Genomic DNA, 21,640 nt, shown 5'->3' on the forward strand with positions numbered 1-21,640 from the left:
AGCAAGATTTCCACTATGCACGCATGTGCTCACATCTTTCTTTAAGTCACGCAGAACTGTCAGCTAACTTCATGTTTGGGCCTGGGCTTGAGAGGAACACTTTAGGAGATAATTGTGACAAAATGATATCATTTAACATAGCCAGCAATGCAGTTTTCATGTTGTTTCCATGCTAGAACCCTTGTGGAAACCTGATTTGGACAGAAGGAATTATTTGTATCCCAAAATGTGGTCAACAGCTTAATCTGAGTGTCATTTAATTACAATTGGGATCAATAATCAGCAGGATAATTGCTACTTAAAGATATCTAGAAAGGCTATCAGAATATTATTAAGCAGATTTTCAACCAGCCTCTCTGTTTAAGTTGCTGCTGAATATGTGGCTCTAAACCTAAGCAGATAAGCTCTCTCCATTTCACATTAGGGCTGCTATTTATGTGGTCCATCCAAATGCATAAAGTTATCCAGATAGTTGCTGAATATCGCTACTATCCACATAACATCTAGCTCCACCTATATTTAAATGGATACATTGTGGCCATGAGGAGGGCAATTCTTTAACAGGCACCTAGAGGATGCCTGCTTTCCTTTACAGAATACTAGTATAACAGATCAGGGCCCCCAGGATTCTATGTAGGTTTCTCAAAGTTGGGCAAGAGAATTTGCATGCGGATACAAGATCCGCACACAATGAGGAAAAGGCGCACTAATTGGTCACTTAACTTGTGCTTGACTTGAAGTTACACATGCATATCCCCTGCACGTTATTCTATGAATTTGGCATCTAACTCTTCTCATGCACACCCCAAAATGGGCTGTGGCCATGGGAAAGGAATAGGTGGGTCATAAGTATTCCCAAAAGGTAGGCTCTGGAACTCATTGCCAGAGGATACAGTAACAGTAGTTAGCATATGTTTGGGACAAGTTCCTGGAGGAAAAGTCCATAATCTGCTATTGAGACAGACATGGGGAAGACACTGTTTGCACCAGGATTGGTAGTATGGAATGTTGCTACTGTTTGGGTTTCTGACAGGTACTTGTGACCTGGATGGGCCACTGCTGCAAACAGGATACTGGGCTAGATGGACCATTGTTCAGTAACTGCGGAATATCAAGAGTTTTAATAAACATACATAAACATTGGTCCCAGTATGACTATTCTTATGTTATGTTATAGACTAGTGCCAATCTATGCCTAACTTTGGGCACCAGACTTACACCTGTTGATCAGGCGTAAGTCCAATACCCAAGGTTAGGCAAGAACTGTGTGCTATGCCAGTATTCCATTAAGGTCGGGTGTCCTTTACTACGACTACTACTTATCATTTCTAAAGTGCTACTAGATGTACGCAGCGCTGTACACTTGAACATGAAGAGACAGTCCCTGCTCGACAGAGCTTACAATCTAATTAGGACAGATAAATAGGACAAACAAGAGATAAGGGAATATTAAAGTGAGGATGATCAAATAAGGGTTCTGAACAAAGTGAATAAGGGTTAGGAGTTAAAAGCAGCATCAAAAGGGTGGGCTTTTAGCTTAGATTTGAAGACGGCCAGAGATGGAGCTTGACGTACCGGCTCAGGAAGTCTATTCCAGGCATATGGTGCAGCAAGATAAAAGAAACTGAGTCTGGAGTTAGCGGTGGAGGAGAAGGGTGCAGATAAGAGAGATTTACCCAGTGAGCGGAGTTCCCGGGGAGGAATGTAGGGAGAGATGAGAGTGGAGAGGTACTGAAGAGCTGCAGAGTGAATGCACTTATAGGTCAATAAGAGGAGTTTGAACTGTATGCGGAAATGGATAGGAAGCCAGTGAAGTGACTTGAGGAGAGGGCTCGGGTGCTCAGTGTGTATCTTTTCAGTGCCGAACTTGCAATCTGTCTTTGATGTTTTCTTATAAAAATATAAGTAAGCTTGTGTGCGAGGTTCACCTAGGGCATCTAATACATTTATCCTATCCTTGACAAGAAAGAGAAAAGCACATTAACATAATACTAATACCAACACTACAAATAATATCAATAAATCAGAGTCATAAAATACAGGAACGTTTTAAAAGAGTGACTGAAGATGTTTTATACCATAAACAAAAGATGGAAAACTTGCTCACAACCTACTGTTATCAAACAAAATACTATACTGAGCAGTACAAAATCGAAGTCTACAAACTTCTCACAGCGAGGAGGAAAAAAGACCCCTGTGGTAGCTCACCACTCTAAAGAGGAGATATCTTGCTACAGCCTCAGGCAGAATAAATTCCTTGCTTTATGATCATTTGAGTTAAAATGTAGTGACTAAGTTAATAGTAAATGAGCACTAATGTATGAAAATATATAAATGAATATGTGGATATAACACTAATTTTGAACGTATGGAGGTTTTTGACTGATGATAGAATCTATCTCCTCTGTAGACTGATGAGCTACCACTGAGGTCTTTTTTTTCTTCCTCACTATGAGAAGTTTGTAGACTACGATTTTGTACTGCTCAGTATAGCATTTTGTTTGAAGATGTTTCACAACTTTTATTGGATATTTCTCAGCTGTTACAAAGTTGATTTATGAACCCTGATGGTGAAATTGATCCTACATTTATATCTGCTGTCACCTCTGAGTCTGCCATTTAAATTGCTAATAGTAAAGGCTGTTGAGGTGTGTGTCATAATATTTTTGACATATGAAAGCAAAGCATATGCAAATAATTAGATGTAGCATATTTCCTAGACTAAAAAAAAGTGAATTGTTTCAAGATTCTGCACTCAAACACACCTCGCTGCATGCCATTTATAGATCAGGGCCCAAAAATGTCTGCCCACCCCTGCCATGTTCCACTGGGTATACACCTTGGTTTCATGTGGGGCACACATGGCCCAGATTTAACAATACAAGAACATTCCTCATCGAGCAAAGCCTTCACATTGCATACCTTGCGTCCAGATCACCAGGAACACACAACTAACTTGTTTCAGTAATAATCTGGTATGGTTGGTCTCTTTCTGCTCTTTTTCAAACCTTGTTGCTCTTGAGTTGGTGACAAGCTGAACTCATCCACAGGTTTCCTAAATAAGAATATGCATGCTGGTGGAAAGAAGAAAGGTCTGCTGGAGAGCACCCTTACTCTACTCTACAGGTTTGGCCACTGACCTTTGGGTCTGTTCTCCTGAAGGAGTTTCATGGTTTTATCTAGTTTTCTCTGAAATGGGATTTTTGTTTTTTGGGTTTCCTCAATTTTATGGACTGGGAAAACTTTGTGCCAGGTTTTAATTATTCTTTATTCTGTAAATTGTATTTCTTTGTTATCTATATACAATGTGAAGTATATATTCTCCTTTTTAAATATTCATTTGTCTTGGTTCTAGTTGCCTTTCATTAATAAATCAGAAAATTTAATAAAGGATATACCATAAAGAACACCATATGTCATCACAGTAACATAGCACAGGGCAACATAATAGATGACAGTCAAAAAAGCCTAATTGGCCCATTCAGTCTGCTTAGTTATTCCTGTTCAAAACATAAGGATATATATTCCAACTACCTGTCGTGAAAGCTTGACCACTTGCACGGTATCGTTCCTTATCCATGCCAGTTCATGCTTTCTTCCTGACTTGTTCTTTTCAGGGAGACAAGCAAACAATATCCCATACTCAGTTCAACACTACATCCTCCTCCTCCCTTATCTTACCAACAAGCTTTGCTTGTTTTGCTGTCTGTGGTTTTAAAATATGTATGTAATGTTGTAATCCACCTTGGACAAGGGCTATAAATAATAAAACATAAATGTAATATCTAAACAGGTGCCAAAACTAGTAAGGATATTGTCCAAACATCTGGCATCTTAAGTCCATGTAGCCTTGCTAGATGATACCCAGTCAACGCCATCCTGCTATCATTGACCAGATGTGCCACTTTGTGTTCCAGAATAATAGTTCAATGGATGAACTATCTTTTCAACTTTTGGCAAAAAAAATGAGTAATAAAAAAATGTAAGTGTTCAAGCTATTCAACAATTTACAGACCAAAGTTCAATCAAGACCATCAATTTCTCTTTAACAGAGGTCAATCTAAGTAACAAGTATCCAGCAGGATCCCATAGAGTAGATGAATTCCTTTGTGCTCATCCCAGACATAAGTTGTGGTTTTCCCAAGCCTTCGTGGCTAATAACATTTCCTCCCAGAACACCTGCAACCTCCTTTTAAACCCAGCTATGCTTACTTCACTGACCTCACCTTTGGGCAACAAATTCCACAAACAATTTGGCTGAAGATGAATTTGGATGGATGAAAAGGCTAAATTGCATACAGTAAATTAGAAAAACAAGAAATAGACGTGAATCGCTTATTTACTCTTTCCAAAAATACTAGGACTAGGGGCCACGCAATGAAGCTAGAAAGTAGTAAATTTAAAATGAATCTGAGAAAATATTTCTTCACTCTATGTGTAATTCAACTCTGGAATTCATTGCCAGAGAATGTAGTAAAATTGGTTAGCTTAGCGGGATTTAAAAAAAGGTTTGGATGGCTTCATAAAGAAAAAGTCCATAGACCATTATTAAAATGGACTTGGGGAACATTCATTGCTTATTTCTACAATAAGCAGCATAAAATATATTGTACTGTTTTGGGATCTTGCCAGGTACTTGTGATCTGGATTGGCCAGTGTTAGAAACAGGATGCTGGGCTTGATGGACCTTCAGTCTGTCCCAGTATGGCAATACTTATGTACTTATGTAGTGTGGATATATAGATGTAGAAAAAATAGTGAGGAAAAAACCAAGGAGGATGCCAAAAAAGACTTTATTAGGATTAAAAGCGACCCGATACGGCCGTGTTTCGGCCCTAAGGCCTGCCTCAGGAATCTTGATCAATCTGGGTGTAGCAGTGTACATTTTTTCAAAGAGGAAAGATTGAAGGAAGATTCACATTACCTAACAATTGGGTATCAGTTCTTATCATTTTACCTTCTTTTTTTGCTGAGTGTGGATATATACACACACGTGGTAAACAGCTTATCTAAGAAACTAGAGCAAGCAAGTCCTAGAAAGCAAGTATTAAGGCTGCTGATATTCAGTGGCACTAAACTGTACAATTCCACTGAATATCCTTGACTGCTGCGGCACACTGTGGTTGGAATCAGAGGGGAGCCGGCAGTTTTTCTGGCACCAGCTATATTCAGTTCCCAGTGCTCGCATAGTTTTTTTTTTATTTGTACCCCGCGCTTTCCCACTCATGGCAGGCTCAATGCGGCTTAGGTACTTATTTGTACCTGGGGCAATGGAAGGTTAAGTGACTTGCCCAGAGTCACAAGGAGCTGCCTGTGCCTGCAGTGGGAATCGAACCCAGTTCCCCAGGACCAAAGTCCACCACTCTAACCACTAGGCCACTCCTAAGTGGGCAAACACTGCTTACCTATGTGGGTGCCGGCACTGAATACTGATTGGCACTCACAGAACTTCCAAGTTAGCAGCAGACCTGGATATTCAATGATGGTTTCCAGACATGTCCCCGGCATTAAATATCCAGGTCAGATTCAGCCCACAGTGGTCAGTGGCTTTAAAACCGATGACTGCCTCTGGTTAATATCATGCAGTTAGTTTCTTCTGTCATTGTGCAGCCTCTGCATTTCATTAGGTTAATGGCTAGGCCACAGTTTTAGTATACACATGGTGTGACTTCACCTTGAATATTGTATTCAATTCTGGTCGCTGTGTCTCAAAAAAGATATAGTGGAATTAAAAAAGGTTCAAAGAAGAGAGACCAAAATGATAAAGGGGATGGAAACACCTCCCACATGAGGAAAATCTTAGGAGGTTAGGGCTCTTCATCTTGGGAAAGAGATGGCTCAGGAGAGATATGAGTGAGGTCTATAAAATCCTGAGTGGAATAGAACAAGTAAAAGTGAATCAATGTTTCACTCTTTGAAAAAGTGCAAAGACCAGGAAACACTCAATGAAATTACATGGAAATACTTTTAAAACAAATAGAAGGAAATAATTTTTTTCAGTCAAAGCATAGTTAAGCTTTGGAACTCATTGCCAGAGGATATTGTAACAGCAGTTAATATATCTGGGTTTAAAAAAAGATTTGGACAAGTTCCTGGAGGAAATGTCCATAGTCTGTTATTGAGATGGGCATGGGGGAAGACACTGCTCGCCCCAGGATTGGCAGCATGGAATGTTGCTACTAATTGGGTTTCTTGTGACCTGGATTGGCCACTGTTGGAAGCAGGAGACTGGGCTGACCAAACAAGAATGTTTCTGCCAGTAAAGTATTAACCGAGAAGTGAAGCAGTCCTCTAGGTAATAAGTAAAGGATCCCAGCCTGGGAGCAGGAATAAGGAAGAACTGTTCAGAGCCAAAGGTGGTAGCCTGGAGAAGTACTCCTTTGGAGAAGTGTGGACAGACAAGGAGGCAGGGCCGGTCTTAGCAAGTGCCCTATGCAGACCAATTTGATGGGGCCCACCCTAGCCCCCCCCCACCCTAACTCCACCCCACCCTAGCTCCGCCCCTACCCTAGCTCCACCCCCACCCTAGCTCCAGGGCCGGCCACCCCTCCCTCCGAGCTCCAAGGGCCCCAGCTCCAGGGCTTGTCGATGCCAACTGAAAAACCATGTCTTTTTCACAAACAAAGATACACCCTAATCCACTATAGAATAAGTAGTAATATTTAAACTTTCTATTTAGACAAAAATTAAACTGAACCCCCAAGATGCCAGACTCTGCATACAATTCAACACCACAGAAACAGAAAATGTCCCCTAGTACTGTGCAACACTGGGCCTTCAAGAGTGGGACAACAGGAGTACTTTATTAGCCAAAGACCCGACACTTTTTCACCACTTTATATAGAAGAGATCAGACATCAAACCACCATTTATCCTTTCGGACTAAACAGGAGAAGGCCCTTTTGTCGGAGCCCTTTTTATTCGCACGATAGCGAAATTAATTCAAGTTATTGAGGCTGTTTTCAAAGGCACTTATAACTTGAACTTTGTCTAACTACTATATCTACAAATTGACCCCTGAGGCAGGCGCCTTTTTGGCGCTGAAACACGGCCCGTGTCGGGTCTTTGGCTAATAAAGTACTCCTGTTGTCCCACTCTTGAAGGCCCAGTGTTGCTTTTTCTTTTTTGTTTCTCTTATTGTATACTGTATCACCCTCTCTGTCTGTACTACCCTAGTACTGTGCAAAATATAAAGACAGCAGATGTAAATTTGAAAAAAACTAACAAATATCAATCACCACTTTAAAAATTAGCAAATAGAAATAAAATAAATATAGAAAATAAAATAATACCATTTTATTGGACTACTACATTTATCTTTCAGAGGCCAAAACATCCTTCCTCAGGTCAATACAGTATAGTACTGTTACAGTATCCTATCCTGACCTGAGGAATGGGGTTTTGTTCTCCAAAAGTTAGCCAAAATGTATTAAAATTAGTCCAATAACAAGATTACCTTGTTTACATGTTCTATTATAAACATGTATTAACACAGCCACAATACTACTTTATCCTAAAGCAAAAAAATAAAAATATATATTTTATTTACAGTTTGTTGTCTCTGGTTTCTGCTTTCCTCATCTTCTTTTCACTGTCTTCCTTCCATCCAGCATCTGTCTTTGTTCTCTCTCTACCATTCAGTGTCTGCCCTCTCTGCTGTTCCCTCCATCCAATGTCTGCCCTCTCTCCCTGCTCCTTCCATCCACATCTGCCCTCTATCTTCCCCTTCAATCCACCATCTGCCCCTGTCTGCCCTCTCTCCCTTCCATTCACTGTCTGCCCTTTCTATCCCTTCCATCCACTGTCTGCCCTTTCTCTCTGCCCCTTCAATCCACTGTTTGCCTTCCCTCTCCCATCCATCCAGGTCTGCCCTCCCTCTCGCTCCCCCTTCTATCCAGGATCTGCCCCTCTCTCTGCCCCTTTTTTTCAGCCCCCAGTTCCAGCCCCACTATCCCACCAGTCCCCTGTTTCAGCCCCAGCCCTTTTCTCCCACCAGTCCCGAGCTTCAGCCCCCAGCCACTTCTCCCTGTCCCCTTTTCAGCCCCCCGTTTCAGCCCCAGCCCTTTTCTCCCACCAGTCCCGAGCTTCAGCCCCCAGCCACTCCTCCCTGTCCCCTTTTCAGCCCCCAGTTTCAACCCCAGTCCCCAGCCCTTTTCTCTCACCAGTCCCAAGCTTCAGCCCCAGCCACTTCTCCCTATCTCCTTTTCAGCCCCCAATACCCACAGTTTCAGCCCCTGCCCCTTTTCAGCCTCCAGTCCCAGTACTAGCCCCCTTATCCCACCTACCCTCCTTTTCAGCCCCCAGTTCCAGCCCCCTTCATCCACATGCATTGTATTAGGGCCCCCCTTTTCAGCCCCAGAACCATTCTCCCACCTGACCCACGCATGCCCCATTTTCCCACCAGCCCCATGCATGGCCCCTTCTCAAACCCCAGTTCCAGCCCCCTTCTCCCATCTGAGAACCCGCATCCCACACCCTTCTCCCATCTGAGTCCCCCTTATCCCCTCCCCCCATCTGAGAACCCCCATCCCACACCCTTCTCCCATCTGAGTCCCCCTTACCCCTCCCCTCAACTGAGAACCCCCATCCCATACCCTTCTCCCATCTGAGTCCCCCTTACCCCCTCCCCTCAACTGAGAACCCCCATCCCACACCCTTCTCAAATCTGAGTCCCCCTTACCCCCTCCCCCCAACTGAGAACCCCCATCCCACACCCTTCTCCAATCTGAGAACCCGCATCCCACACCCTTCTCCCATCTGAGTCCCCCTTACCCCCTCCCCCCATCTGAGAACCCCCATCCCACACCCTTCTCCCATCTGAGCCCCTTACCCCCTCCCCCCAACTGAGAACCCCCATCCCACACCCTTCTCCCATCTGAGAACCCGCATCCCACACCCTTCTCCCATCTGAGTCCCCCTTACCCCCTCCCCCCATCTGAGAACCCCCATCCCACACCCTTCTCCCATCTGAGTCCCCCTTACCCCCTCCCCTCAACTGAGAACCCCCATCCCACACCCTTCTCCAATCTGAGTCCCCCTTACCCCCTCCCCACAACTGAGAACCCCCATCCCACACCCTTCTCCCATCTGAGTCCCCCTTACCCCCTCCCCCATCTGAGAACCCCCATCCCACACCCTTCTCCCATCTGAGTCTCCCTTACCCCCTCCCCTCAACTGAGAACCCCCATCCCACACCCTTCTCCAATCTGAGTCCCCCTTACCCCCTCCCCCCAACTGAGAACCCCATCCCACACCCTTCTCCCATCTGAGAACCCGCATCCCACACCCTTCTCCCATCTGAGTCCCCCTTATCCCCTCCCCCATCTGAGAACCCCCATCCCACACTCTTCTCCCATCTGAGTCCCCCTTACCCCTCCCCTCAACTGAGAACCCCCATCCCATACCCTTCTCCCATCTGAGTCCCCCTTACCCCCTCCCCTCAACTGAGAACCCCCATCCCACACCCTTCTCCAATCTGAGTCCCCCTTACCCCCTCCCCCCAACTGAGAACCCCCATCCCACACCCTTCTCCAATCTGAGAACCCGCATCCCACACCCTTCTCCCATCTGAGTCCCCCTTACCCCCTCCCTCCATCTGAGAACCCCCATCCCACACCCTTCTCCCATCTGAGTCCCCCTTACCCCCTCCCCCCAACTGAGAACCCCCATCCCACACCCTTCTCCCATCTGAGTCTCCCATACCCCCTCCCCCCAACTGAGAACCCCCATCCCACACCCTTCTCCCATCTGAGTCTCCCCCCGACCCGACCCACCTACTAACTCTGTTCTCCTGCTGCCACCCACTAACTTTAAAAAAAATTTGAGAAGCGCCGAGTAGCAGGCAGCGCCTCGCGATTGCCCTGCTAGTAAAAATCTCCTGCACGTCGTCGGACCTTCCCGTATTGAGTCCCGCCCTCCTCTGAGGTAATAGGGCGGGACTCAATGCGGGAAGGCCCGACGATGTGCAGGAGATTTTTACTAGCAGGGCGGACGCGAGGCGCTGCCTGCTACTCGGCACTTCTCAAATTTTTTTTAAAGGTAGAAACAGAACAGCGATTGATCATCGGGGGGGGGGGGGGGGGGGGCGGCGGGCGGGCCGACCTCAGGCGTGCCGCGCGGGGCCCTATGCGGTCGCCTCCGTCACCTCGCCCTAAGACCGGCCCTGCAAGGAGGTCTGGTCCAAAGAAAGATCTGCTTGCTGCACAGCCTTAGGTTGTTTCCCCCAGAAGGGATGGGTATAGACAGGAGGAGCTGTAAATATGAACATACTGTAGGAATATAAATTGCACCTGAGAAGATACACCGTATCCCTGAGTTTGGCCCTGGATTTACTGTTTGCATCTGATATCAAGTTGGATTACAAAGTAACTGTTTGAGCTAAAGGATTTGAACTGCCTGTTGCAGAATCTTCAGTAAAGTTCTGGTTTGTTTGCACTTAACTTTGAACTGGAGTCTTTTCTTCGAGTGAAAGTGAAACTTATTTACTTCCAGAATGGTAAAGGAAAGAGAACAGCGTAAAGAGAAATAAAGCCCCAGTTCAAAACCCTAAGGCCTTCTGGATTTTTATCCGGACCCAGTCTGCGCATGCTGAGTGCGTGTGACTAGAAAAACCGCAGTACCTTTTGGGAACAGAGGCCCCTCTTTCTTTGTGGTCTTGGTCTCAGGGGGGGGGGGGGGTGCTGACCCACCACGAGTTAGGTGGTGCCCAGACTGTAAGTGATGAGACCAGGGTTGCATATATAAAAACATTTATTCTATATCCATGTCTGGAGTGTAGCAGGGGACAAGATGGGTAGATATGAAGAAAAGAAGCGACCGCACCTGGAGTATTGTGTTCAGTACTGGTCTCCGTATCTCAAAAAAGATATAGTAGAATTGGAAAAGGTACAGCGAAGGGCGACGAAAATGATAGTGGGGATGGGACGACTTTCCTATGAAGAGAGGCTGAGAAGGCTAGGGCTTTTCAGCTTGGAGAAGAGACGGCTGAGGGGAGATATGATAGAAGTGTATAAAATAATGAGTGGAATGGATCGGGTGGATGTGAAGCGACTGTTCACGCTATCCAAAAATACTAGGACTAGAGGGCATGAGTTGAAGCTACAGTGTGGTAAATTTAAAACGAATCGGAGAAAATTGTTCTTCACCCAACGTGTAATTAGACTCTGGAATTCGTTGCCGGAGAACGTGGTACGGGCGGTTAGCTTGACGGAGTTTAAAAAGGGGTTAGATAGATTCCTAAAGGACAAGTCCATAGACCGCTATTAAATGGACTTGGAAAAATTCCGCATTTTTAGGTATAACTTGTCTGGAATGTTTTTACGTTTGGGGAGCGTGCCAGGTGCCCTTGACCTGGATTGGCCACTGTCGGTGACAGGATGCTGGGCTAGATGGACCTTTGGTCTTTCCCAGTATGGCACTACTTATGTACTTATGTACATGTGCACTTCCCTAGCTAGATGCAAACATTGATAAAGAAGGCTAAAAGAACATGTGAAGGGAAACTTACCGCAGAGGCAAAAAACTCACAGTATGTTCAGATCTAATATCTAGTGGCAGAATATTCCAGTTTTTTGTTGCTTGATATGCAAAAATTGAATGAAACATAATTTTTATTTCTACCTTTTGCTGATAGAAAATAGATACCTTGAGTCCCCATACTGTGAAACTTTATGCAATAGTAGAAAAGCCAATAATTGGCCAGACTAGATGGACCGTTCAGGTCTTTATCTGCCGTCATTTACTATGTTACTATGATATGGAGGAAGGTATGTCTTCCCATGACTTCTCAGGATGTAGCATGGAGGGAGCCAGGCTTTTGCTCAGACTCTAATTTTGCATGCTAAGAGACTTTAATCATGCCAACATTCTGGGATATAATGACAGCTAAAAAGAAACCATAATTTGTTCACATAATTTGCCCACTGAATGATTTCAATCCAGGGACTGTTAGAGTGCCCTCCAACATGGGAAAAGAACGAGTATGTCTGGCAACTCAGATTACAATACACACAGCCTACAATTCTTAAATAAGATTGTTAAGTGACTGCAATGCAATACCTCCTAGATAGAATACACATCACGCTAGCTTCACTTTATATGTGCCAGAATTGATGGATGCATACAATACTGCAATTTTTCACCCACTACCAAATACAATCAATATGACCTGTGGTGAGAGAAAGAAGGAACAGATGTTTTCTTACCAGCATTAGTACTGCCTTTTTCCCCTCGGTCTCCTTTTTCTCCCTTGAGACCTCGATCCCCTGGCAGGTAGAAGAACGTAAATATTATTACTGAGGCAATGTGCGTTAACTACATGAATCAGCAATTACATTTATTGTTGAAAGTAACTTTGCTAATGAATCACCTGGAACAAATCAGCAACGCATGAACATTTCTCAAACACAAACATTTTTTGCTGGTTTTAGTAACGGTAGGGAAAGCATGCGTGTACAAAACGGCACGCATTGAGGAAGGGAGGAATTTAAGATTAGTCCTGCGTGATCCAAAGCAGGTGGCTCATTCCTCTGCAAATTTAGGCAAATGAGTGAAGAAAAATAAATAAATAAAAAAATGGAACAGGCAACCATGGGGTGTACTTATCAACATGGGCTACTGTTAAGACAGGTTATTTTACCACAGGTCTCATTATATTTAGTGAGACCAAGAGACCCTTTTAATAAGCTGCTTTTAAAAGGCCCCTGTGCTAGTGGCGGGGGCCGTTTCTGCCACGCACTGAGGCCCTTTTTACTGTAGCGGGCAAAAAGGCTCAAAAAAGAAATGGCCATGTGGCTATGTTGGACAAGAGCATGGGTGGCGATAAGGGCTCCCCCACTAACCCGGCAGTAACCGGGCAGTACCGATTACCGCCAGGTACCCCCTGCGGAAATATCACGCACTGGGGGTGGAACTACTGCTGGCACCCTGCGTTGGGCCGGCGGTAGCTCCGGATTGCTGAGCGGTAAGCCCAAATTGCAAATGGACCTGGGAGTAGAGGGAAGGGAGAGACGGAGAGATGCTGCAACAGTAGGGAGGGAGGAAAGAGAGAGAGAGAGAGAGAGAGGGAGAGATAATGGACCTGAGGGTGAAGGGGAGGAAGAGATGTTGGACCTGGGGGTGGGCAGATAGAAGAAAGAGAGGGGGATAATGGACCTGGGGGTAGAAGGGAGGGAAGAAGATATGCTGGGCAGTGGGGGGAGAGGGGGTAAGGAAAAAGGAAAGAGAGAAAAAGATGTTCAAACTGAAGGCTGGAGTGAGAGATATTGACCCCTTTAATCATGCAATTAATCATGATTAAAATTTTTAAATCACAATTAATCATCATAGAAAATTTTAATCAAAATGCAGCCCTAGTTTTTTCATTTCCTGATAACAGTGCATACTGTTTAGAAATAATGTACACTATTTGGGGGCTACATTTTTATTCAAATTTATGAATCATGCCTTTTCAAAACCCATCCCAAAATGCCCCTGCCAAGCAATTGTCATCTACAGAGGAGCTGCTGAAGCCTAAAACAGAGCTGGAAGAGAAGGAGTAAAAAAAATACCAGCAGAACACTTCTGAGTAGCCTAACACTTTAGGAAATATCCAATCTCATCATAGCCATTTGGATAACATCTGAGAGAGACTCGCATGCCCAGTACCTCCAGTATATGCATATCTCTCTCATGCATATTCATTAATGATATCTTGAAAATCTGGACTGTTTGTGGCCCTCTAAGACTGAACCTGGATCACCACTGGAGCTTTCAGCAATAGAGGTTGCAGAACACTATACACAGGGCATCTATTTTTAAATATTATTGTAAATTTAGGTGCTTGTTTTTCAGTTAATGAAAAGTTCTTATAAAATTGGTGTTTTTGCAGCAGAGGTAATGCTGGCTACCCTTCTTCTGTTTGACAGTGACTCAGACAACCATGCTCTGCAGACCAAGATCCCCTGTTGGTTAGGAGCTGGAAGTGGAGCGTCTTCTTAAACTGAACCTTTTAGCGCCCTCTTTCTGTGAACAGGAGCCACGTATATAATGTAAGCCCCTGTTCTTGTTGCATGATGATGAAATAGAGTAAGCAGGGAAGTAGGACCTCATCTCAAGAACAATATAAATCTGTAGTGTTCAGAGCTGAACATAAAACTGCAGGTTGAAAAATGGAGTAAAGCCAGATTCTTTGCTAGCCTGAGTGATGAGATTAGTCTGTGAAAATGTGGCACACTTCCTCATCTTTGAGCAGACACAACACATTCCAAAAGGAAGAATGAATAATATGTGAGATGAAAGGAGAAGCTGAGAAGTTTGCATTGTGACCTGGGAGAGAAGAGAAGCCAGTAGGCAGGGGAATACATGGAGCATGAATCATATATTACCCAATCTTTGACCTCCACCAGCACAGCATACATAGACCACATGGTTGAGAGATTTCTCACCCCAAGTAAGTAGATATCCACTGTTAGAACACTCAAGAAACTGCAAAGAAGGGCTGAAGTTTCCCAAAAATTTATTATGGCCACCAAATGGACTGCACAACCCTTGGCTAGTGTTTACCTGCTTTTCCTGTAATTTTGTCAGTCCCTTTTCTCTGCCAACTCTTTGTAGCTGAGTAATTTGGCATAGGACAGCATTGCGGTCCTATATTAAACATATAAGGCCAAGATTTTATGGTGTTTGAACTAATATGAATGCCCTATATTAATGCTGTCTTAATGATTAACCTGATTGTTTCATTTCTTGTGAATACCTTTGTATGCTACAGTGTACTGGATAGGGTAACCAACTAGATTTAATCGCCTACACGAAAAACTCGGCATCCAGCCCAAACACTGAGACAGGGAAATGGTCCCCCCTGATCTGGTCCAATCACTACCTTCTAGATCTCAATATTATCTTGTCACAACATAATACTTGTCCCCAACAACATAAAAGACATACTTCTAACATCACCAAAATATAACATCACACCAGAGGAAAAGTAGATAGTTCCAAATTCTGGGACGCGGTAGACAATTACTACTCAGCAGCACTAGCTGAGACAGCGAAATTAGAGGTGTGGAACGAAGTAAGCAACAACATCCTAGATATCATCACCCCTATGAAAGTGAAAGAGAAGTCCAAAAACAACAGGAACAGATGGTTCAATTTGGATCTTTTACTGCTAAAAAGATCACCTAGACAATTAGAGAGATCTTGGAAAAAAGACAAGAAAAGAACAAAATGGAGATAAGTAGTTTCTGGATGCAAATCCAAGATGACTGAAGCCAAAAAATCCTACCACTCCAGATTAATCAACAATGACATAACCAATACCAAAAACCTCTTCTCAATAACCATCCACTTAATGAATGTTGATCAGATCATCACCCCTTCCTGGGAGTCCAATCCGACAGTAAATCAGCTGATGCTCAATTTCATAGAGAAAAAAGCCAAAATTAGGACACAGTTTAAGAATCCAATCAACAAGGAATTCATGATCATCACACACACTGAGGGGCATTTTCGATAGAATGTCTAAATCAGAATTCTGGTCATTTTCAAAAAAGATAAACATCTATCTTTTGTGTTCAAAAATACTATGGATGTCTTGTGATTTGGATGGGGGTTTTTTTGGTCCATTTTCGAACAAAAAAACGTCCAAATGCAAAACATCCAAAAAAGAGGAGGATTGGTTTAATGGTTAGTACAGCAAGCTTTGATCCTGGCAACATGGATTTGGACAAGTCAAATGCAGAAGGGGCATTTTTGGATATGACATCTAAGTCTGAATTTGGATGTTTTTTGTAAAATGTCCAAAATCAGAACAGGAAAGGTAATTTTCTACAAAAAAAAGTCTATCTTTTCCTTTTGAAAATGCTGTTTGGAAAACCATTTTGTGATTTGGACGTTTTATTGTTTGGTCCATTTTCAAACATAAAATGTCCAAATGCAAAATGTACAAAATACACAAGAAAATCTACAATAGAGTGAAACCATTCACATGTTCTAAGTGTGGTAAAAGCTTTGGTTGTAATGTAAATCTCAAAGTGCATCAGAAAGTCCACACAGGAGAGAAACCATTTGCATGTATAGAGTCTGGTAAAAGCTTTGGTCAGAAGGTAAACCTCACAATGCACCAGAGAATACACACAGGAGTGAAACCATTTACATATCCTGAGTGTGGTAAAAGCTTTGGTTGGAAAGAAAGCTTCAAATGGCATCAGAGAATCCACACAGGGATGAAACCATTTACATGCACTGAGGAAGTAAAAGCTTCAGTTGTATTGGGACAGTTAAATAGGGAATGTGCACTCTTGCTATGAAGTATGGAAAAATAGCACTCTGGTATTTAGATATATATATTGAGACCTCCTTTTTATCTATAGATCTGAATTCAAAGCCCAAATCTACTGATAAACAATTGACACAAGGCTCAGATGTTATAAAAAAAATAGAAAGCTTGGCATCAGGTAGAATAGTGGAAAAGTGACATCCCAGGAAAGCAATAGGGCATCCTTGGGGGCACTGCAGTGGACTTTATAAAATGCCCCCAGGTCCACATATCACCAGTGCTCCCTTACCTTGTCTGCTGAGCCCCCAAAACCCCACCCAAAATCCACTACCCCCAACTGTACACCACTACCATAGAGGTGAAGGGAGCACCAATATGTGGGTACAGTGGGTTTCTGGTGGGTTTTGGAGGACTCACAGCTTCCTCCACAAGTGTAACAGGGGGAGGTAGAATCCTGGGTCCACCTGTCTGCAGTGCACTGCACCACTAATAGACTACTCCAGGGACCTGCATGCTATTCTAATGGATCTGAGTATAACATCAGAGTTTGGCAAGTAATATTTTTAATCACATTTTTGGGGGGTGGGGTGAGAGGGGGGTTAGTGACCACTGGGGGAGTAAGGGCATTTTTTGTGTGGGGTGGAGGAGACTAGTGGTTAGTGCAGTGGACTTTGCTCCTGGGGTAGTAGGTTCAATTCCCACTACAGCTATTTGTTATAAAAAACAGGTCTAGCTCAAAACATCTACGTTTTAGTCCTGGACTTTTTTGTTTTGTTCCATTATGGCTGAAAGACGTCTAAGTCTTAGGAACACCCAATTCCTGCCTTAAATACGCCCCTGGTACACCCCCTTGAGATTTAGACGTCCCTCTGACGGAGTTCAGAGAAAAACATCTATAAAGAGGTTTCAAAAATACTGATTTGGATATTTTTGTGAGATAAACGTCCAAATGCAGACACTTTTGGATGTTTTTCTCTTTTGAAAATGAGCCCCACTGACACTGTGATACCCTCTAAAATGATATGGGATAAGTTCCACCCCATCAAGTGGGAGGATCTAGATAGACTACTCAAACAAATTCTCAAAATCTCACTCACAACTAGACATATGCCCCACTACCATCATGAGTTGTGTCTCCCCTAAATTCAAGTCCTCAATCTATGACTGGTTTACCAACTCCATAGACAATGGGCTCTTTCCACCATCACTAGGTAGTAGTATCATCCTTCTCCCTTCACATCTCTGTGGTTAGGCATATCAGTTTTTCTTCTCTCCTCCCCCATGGGTGTGTATCTTTCTGTCCCCCTCCCCCCTTCCACATGGCCCATCACCTCCTCCTGTCTCTCCCCTTGCATAGCCTGCTAAATCTCTATTCCCTTCCGCCTCCTCCCATCCTCCCCCCCAGAGCATAATGGCATCTCCCCTCCCCCACATGGTCCAGTAACTTTCTATTCCCTTTCTCCTGTCCTCTCCCCCCAAGAGAGGATAGGAAGTTGCATCAGAAGAGGCGGGATGTGGCACAAAGAGCACTGCACTTCAGCTGCTGGCTGGCAGTAGCCTGCCTCAATGGCTGACACAGATGGTGATGTACCCAAAGTTTGGAGGACTGACAGGGGTCGGGGGAAGAAGGAAGTGAAAAGAGACTTACCAGATTGCGCAGGGGAGGGGAAGGAGGAAGAAGGAGAGATTCCGGACCTCAAGGGGAGGGTGGTTAGAAGGTGGCACTTGCCACCCCATAGCGATGCATATATAGCAAGAGCTTTCTATTTGCCTCAGGTTAGAAGGGAGCACAGCTCAGAGTAAATAGTTTAGAAGTCACTGAATTTGTGAGGACTAAAACTGCTTCTTACTCCCCTGGGTACTATTAGCCACATATGGTAAAACCTTAACTCGATGGCCTATAAACAGAGAGCCCTTAACTCAGAAATATAATTTTAATAACCAATCTCCCTCAGCTACCTTGATAAAATCATATGCCTTGAATTCTGATGGAGATTGGTTATTAAAATTATATTTCTGAGTTAAGGGCTCTCTGTTTATAGGCCATCAAGTTAAGGTTTTACCATATGTGGCTAATAGTACCCAGGGGAGTAGGAAGCAGTTTCTCATACTCCAGCCAGGTTTTACAGCTGGGGGGGCGGGCTCCTTTTCTTGCAGTTCCATTGTAAGTATTTAATCAAGTATCAAGGAGTGTGTTATATCTTTTTTTTGAGTAACTACAATTATATTTGCAAATGTTAGGCTGTCCAAGCAGCAAACCCCAACCTCTATTACAACCCCAGATGTTTTCTCCAGCTCTCTGTTAGGAGTATAGAAGCTCACACTGGATATATTTTTGCTTCTGAATGTAACATATTTGTTTAAGATATTTGCTTTTGATTTGTGGTATTGGATTCTCTTGCTTACTGTAGACTAGTAGGGGTTTTTTAATTAACCTTTATTAGAGAGTCAACATGTTCTTCTTGTATTTGAAATCCTCTCTTTCTGTAGCAAAGATTATAATAGCTTGTGATATTATTTTTGAAATTTAGAAATACAAAGAGAGAGAGAGAGAGAGAGAGAGAGAGAGAGAGAAAAGAAAATGGATTTACTGGTGTAATAGGTCAGGTACTGTAATTCACCTTTTTTTTACTGCCAAGGCCTCTCACGACTTACTGAAATCTGAACCACATGGTATGTCGTAGAAATATATGGTTTAACATGGGGACTAAACAGTGAATGTGTGCTGTGAACTGTATGGGTGGGAGAGGGACTGTGGGCAGTAATAGTTGATTAGAGAACTGTTGGATTTGCTTTGCACCCAGATGTCCTCTCTTGCTGTCCACTTGGATTAAGTAGCTATGAAGGGGTGAGGGGCTAAAACAAAATATTTGCCCTCAGAAATTAGAGAATCTCACTATGCCATTGCATCATGTTCTTTGATATGTGAAGCCCCATTTTGAATAGGACATCAAGAGAGAACATCTGGCTGGAGGAATTGAGATGTCCAGGTCAGGATGTACTCAGTTTCCCTGCTGAACATGGAGTTTTAAAATACCTAGAAAGATGTTGGCAAATACTGTACAAGGATATTTTCTGGCATGTCCAGGAGAAGCTACAATTTAAAAATTGCATACAGAAAAAGAGTGCCCTTTTTCTTCCTATGTATATTGCTGCAGCTTTTTAAAATCACTACTCCCAACAAAAGGAAACCACAACCCCATCCCTCAAACTCCACCCTGGACTGTGAGATACACCCCACCTCTCACATCTACTGTGGGTTTCCCTGGTGATTAGTTATGGTGGCAGGAGTGACCACCAGAATCTCTTGCCCTGTTGGTTCTCGAGGTTCAAAATGGTGCCGGTTGACTCTTAGGAAAGTAATACCAATAGGCTACCACCAGCTGAACTGGTGGCATTTTGAACCCAGTGCTCATAATCAGGAGCTTAGAGAATCAGGCTCCCACCACTAGTCAACAGGGAATACTGAGGTAGATGCTGTGGGTGGGATTGCAGAGTCAATCCTATCAGGAGCATGGGATCGGGGAAGTTGGGTGTGTATCTTGATTTCGGGGGTGGGATTGATGGATAGGTAATGGTTTCTGTGCCCCTGAGTGGAATCTGGTGGTATGATGTTGGGGGGGGGGTATCTGTGGTTTAGTTTGGGGGGGGGGGTCACTGCTGTTTTACATATGTCCCATTATTGACATTTGCGTGTTGCCTGGGAGCTGAAGCAAAAGCCAATGTGGAAATATTTTCAAATAGATGTGTATTCCCACTGTACGAGGAGAGACTTGCTGACCTGAACATGTATACCTTGGAGAAAAGGAGAAACAGGGGTGACATGATACAGACTTCAAATATTTGAAAGGTGTTAATCCGCAAATGAACCTTTTTTGGAGACGGGAAGGCGGTAGAACTAGAAGACATGAATTGAGGTTGAAAGGGGACAGACTTAGGATTAATGTCAGGAAGTATTTTTTCATGGAGAGGGTGGTGGATATGTGGAATGCCCTCCCGATGGAGGTGGTGGAAATGAAAACGGTAATGGAATTCAAACATGCATGGGATAAACACAAAGGAATCCTGTTTAGAAGGAATGGTTCAGCGGAATCTTAGCGGAGATTGGGTGGCAACGCCGGTAATTGGGAAAGAAAACGGGAGCTGGGCAGACTTCTACAGTCTATGCCCTGATCGTGACTGAGTAGATAGGGATGGGCTGGAGTATAAATTTTAAGGAGCTTCGACGTTAGCTTCAGAACTTAGTACAAGAATAGTGCTGGGCAGACTTCTACGGTCTATGCCCTGAGAAAAGCAAGGACAAATCAAACTCGGGTATACATATAAAGTATCTTGTTGGGCAGACTGGATGGACCGTACAGGTCTTTATCTGCCATCATTTAGTATGTTACTATGTATCGTAAAACAAGAAATACACAAACCATGTATAAATCACATCCCTACCAAGCTCCGTAAGAAACTCATTTTCAAAGCCAGAAGAACATATTAAAATGTCTCAAAAAAAGTCCATCTGTTAAAACATCCAAATCTTGATTTTGGAAAGTTAGAATTTGGACATTTCACACTGCAGTTCACCCAAATAGCAAGGGGGTGTGTTGTGGGCGCATTTTGGGTTGGACTAGGGAGAGCTCAAAAGTAGGACATCCAACAGGGATTTTTGAATGGGAAGAAATGCCCATCTCTAAACAGAAGGATGTTTTTATGAGATTGGGTGGCAGAGACAGTGGTGGGAGGTGGAGATGGTGCTGGGCAGACTTATACGGTCTGTGCCAGAACCGGTGGTGGGAACTGGGACTGATGGTTGGGAGGCGGAGATAGTGCTGGGCAGACTTATACGGTCTGTGCCAGAACCGATGGTGGGAGGCAGGGCTGGTGGTTGGGAAGCGGGGATAGTGCTGGGCAGACTTATACAGTCTGTGCCCTGAAAAGGACAGGTACAAATCAAGGTAAGGTATACACAAAAAGTAGCACATGTGAGTTTATCTTGTTGGGCAGACTGGATGGACCGTGCAGGTCTTTTTCTGCCGTCATCTACTATGTTACTATGTAGACATGTTTCAGTCACATCCAATTTACAAAACCGTGTTGCTCTAATTGAGTAGCTGACCACTCCTTAATCCCCCAGTGATTGCTGTGCCCTTCCCTCTCTCCTGAAAGTGAAACTGGAAAGGAAAACCAGGCTGTACGTCTGCTGCAGGTATTATGGCCATTCTGAACAAAGCAGTAAGCAGGTCAGACAAGTAGCCTAGTGGTTAGTGCAGTGGACTGTGAACCAAGGGATCCAGGTGTAAGTCCTACTTCAAACAACATTTTTTAAATAATTCTGAGCCTTCCAAAAACAGAAAAATACCTACTGTACCAGTGTACCTAAATATATAAGAC

At 43.7% G+C, this 21,640-nt stretch overlaps 1 protein-coding gene across 2 annotated transcripts in view; it reads right to left on the bottom strand.

Annotated features, from left to right (window-relative positions):
* Positions 1 to 21,640, bottom strand: part of SCARA5 (scavenger receptor class A member 5) — a 377,960-nt gene that overhangs the window by 33,939 nt on the left and 322,381 nt on the right. The window contains exons 7-8 of one of the 2 annotated variants that reach the window (XM_030198672.1): positions 12,204 to 12,263; positions 2,108 to 2,110 (exon numbers count right to left, since the gene is read on the bottom strand). In XM_030198672.1, the coding sequence (XP_030054532.1) occupies positions 2,108 to 2,110; positions 12,204 to 12,263 (63 nt within the window). The remainder of the gene's footprint in view (positions 1 to 2,107; positions 2,111 to 12,203; positions 12,264 to 21,640) is intronic. The other variant, XM_030198673.1, reaches the window with a different exon arrangement.

Source organism: Microcaecilia unicolor, chromosome 3 (assembly GCF_901765095.1).
Source record: "Microcaecilia unicolor chromosome 3, aMicUni1.1, whole genome shotgun sequence".
Classification (NCBI taxonomy): domain Eukaryota; kingdom Metazoa; phylum Chordata; class Amphibia; order Gymnophiona; family Siphonopidae; genus Microcaecilia; species Microcaecilia unicolor.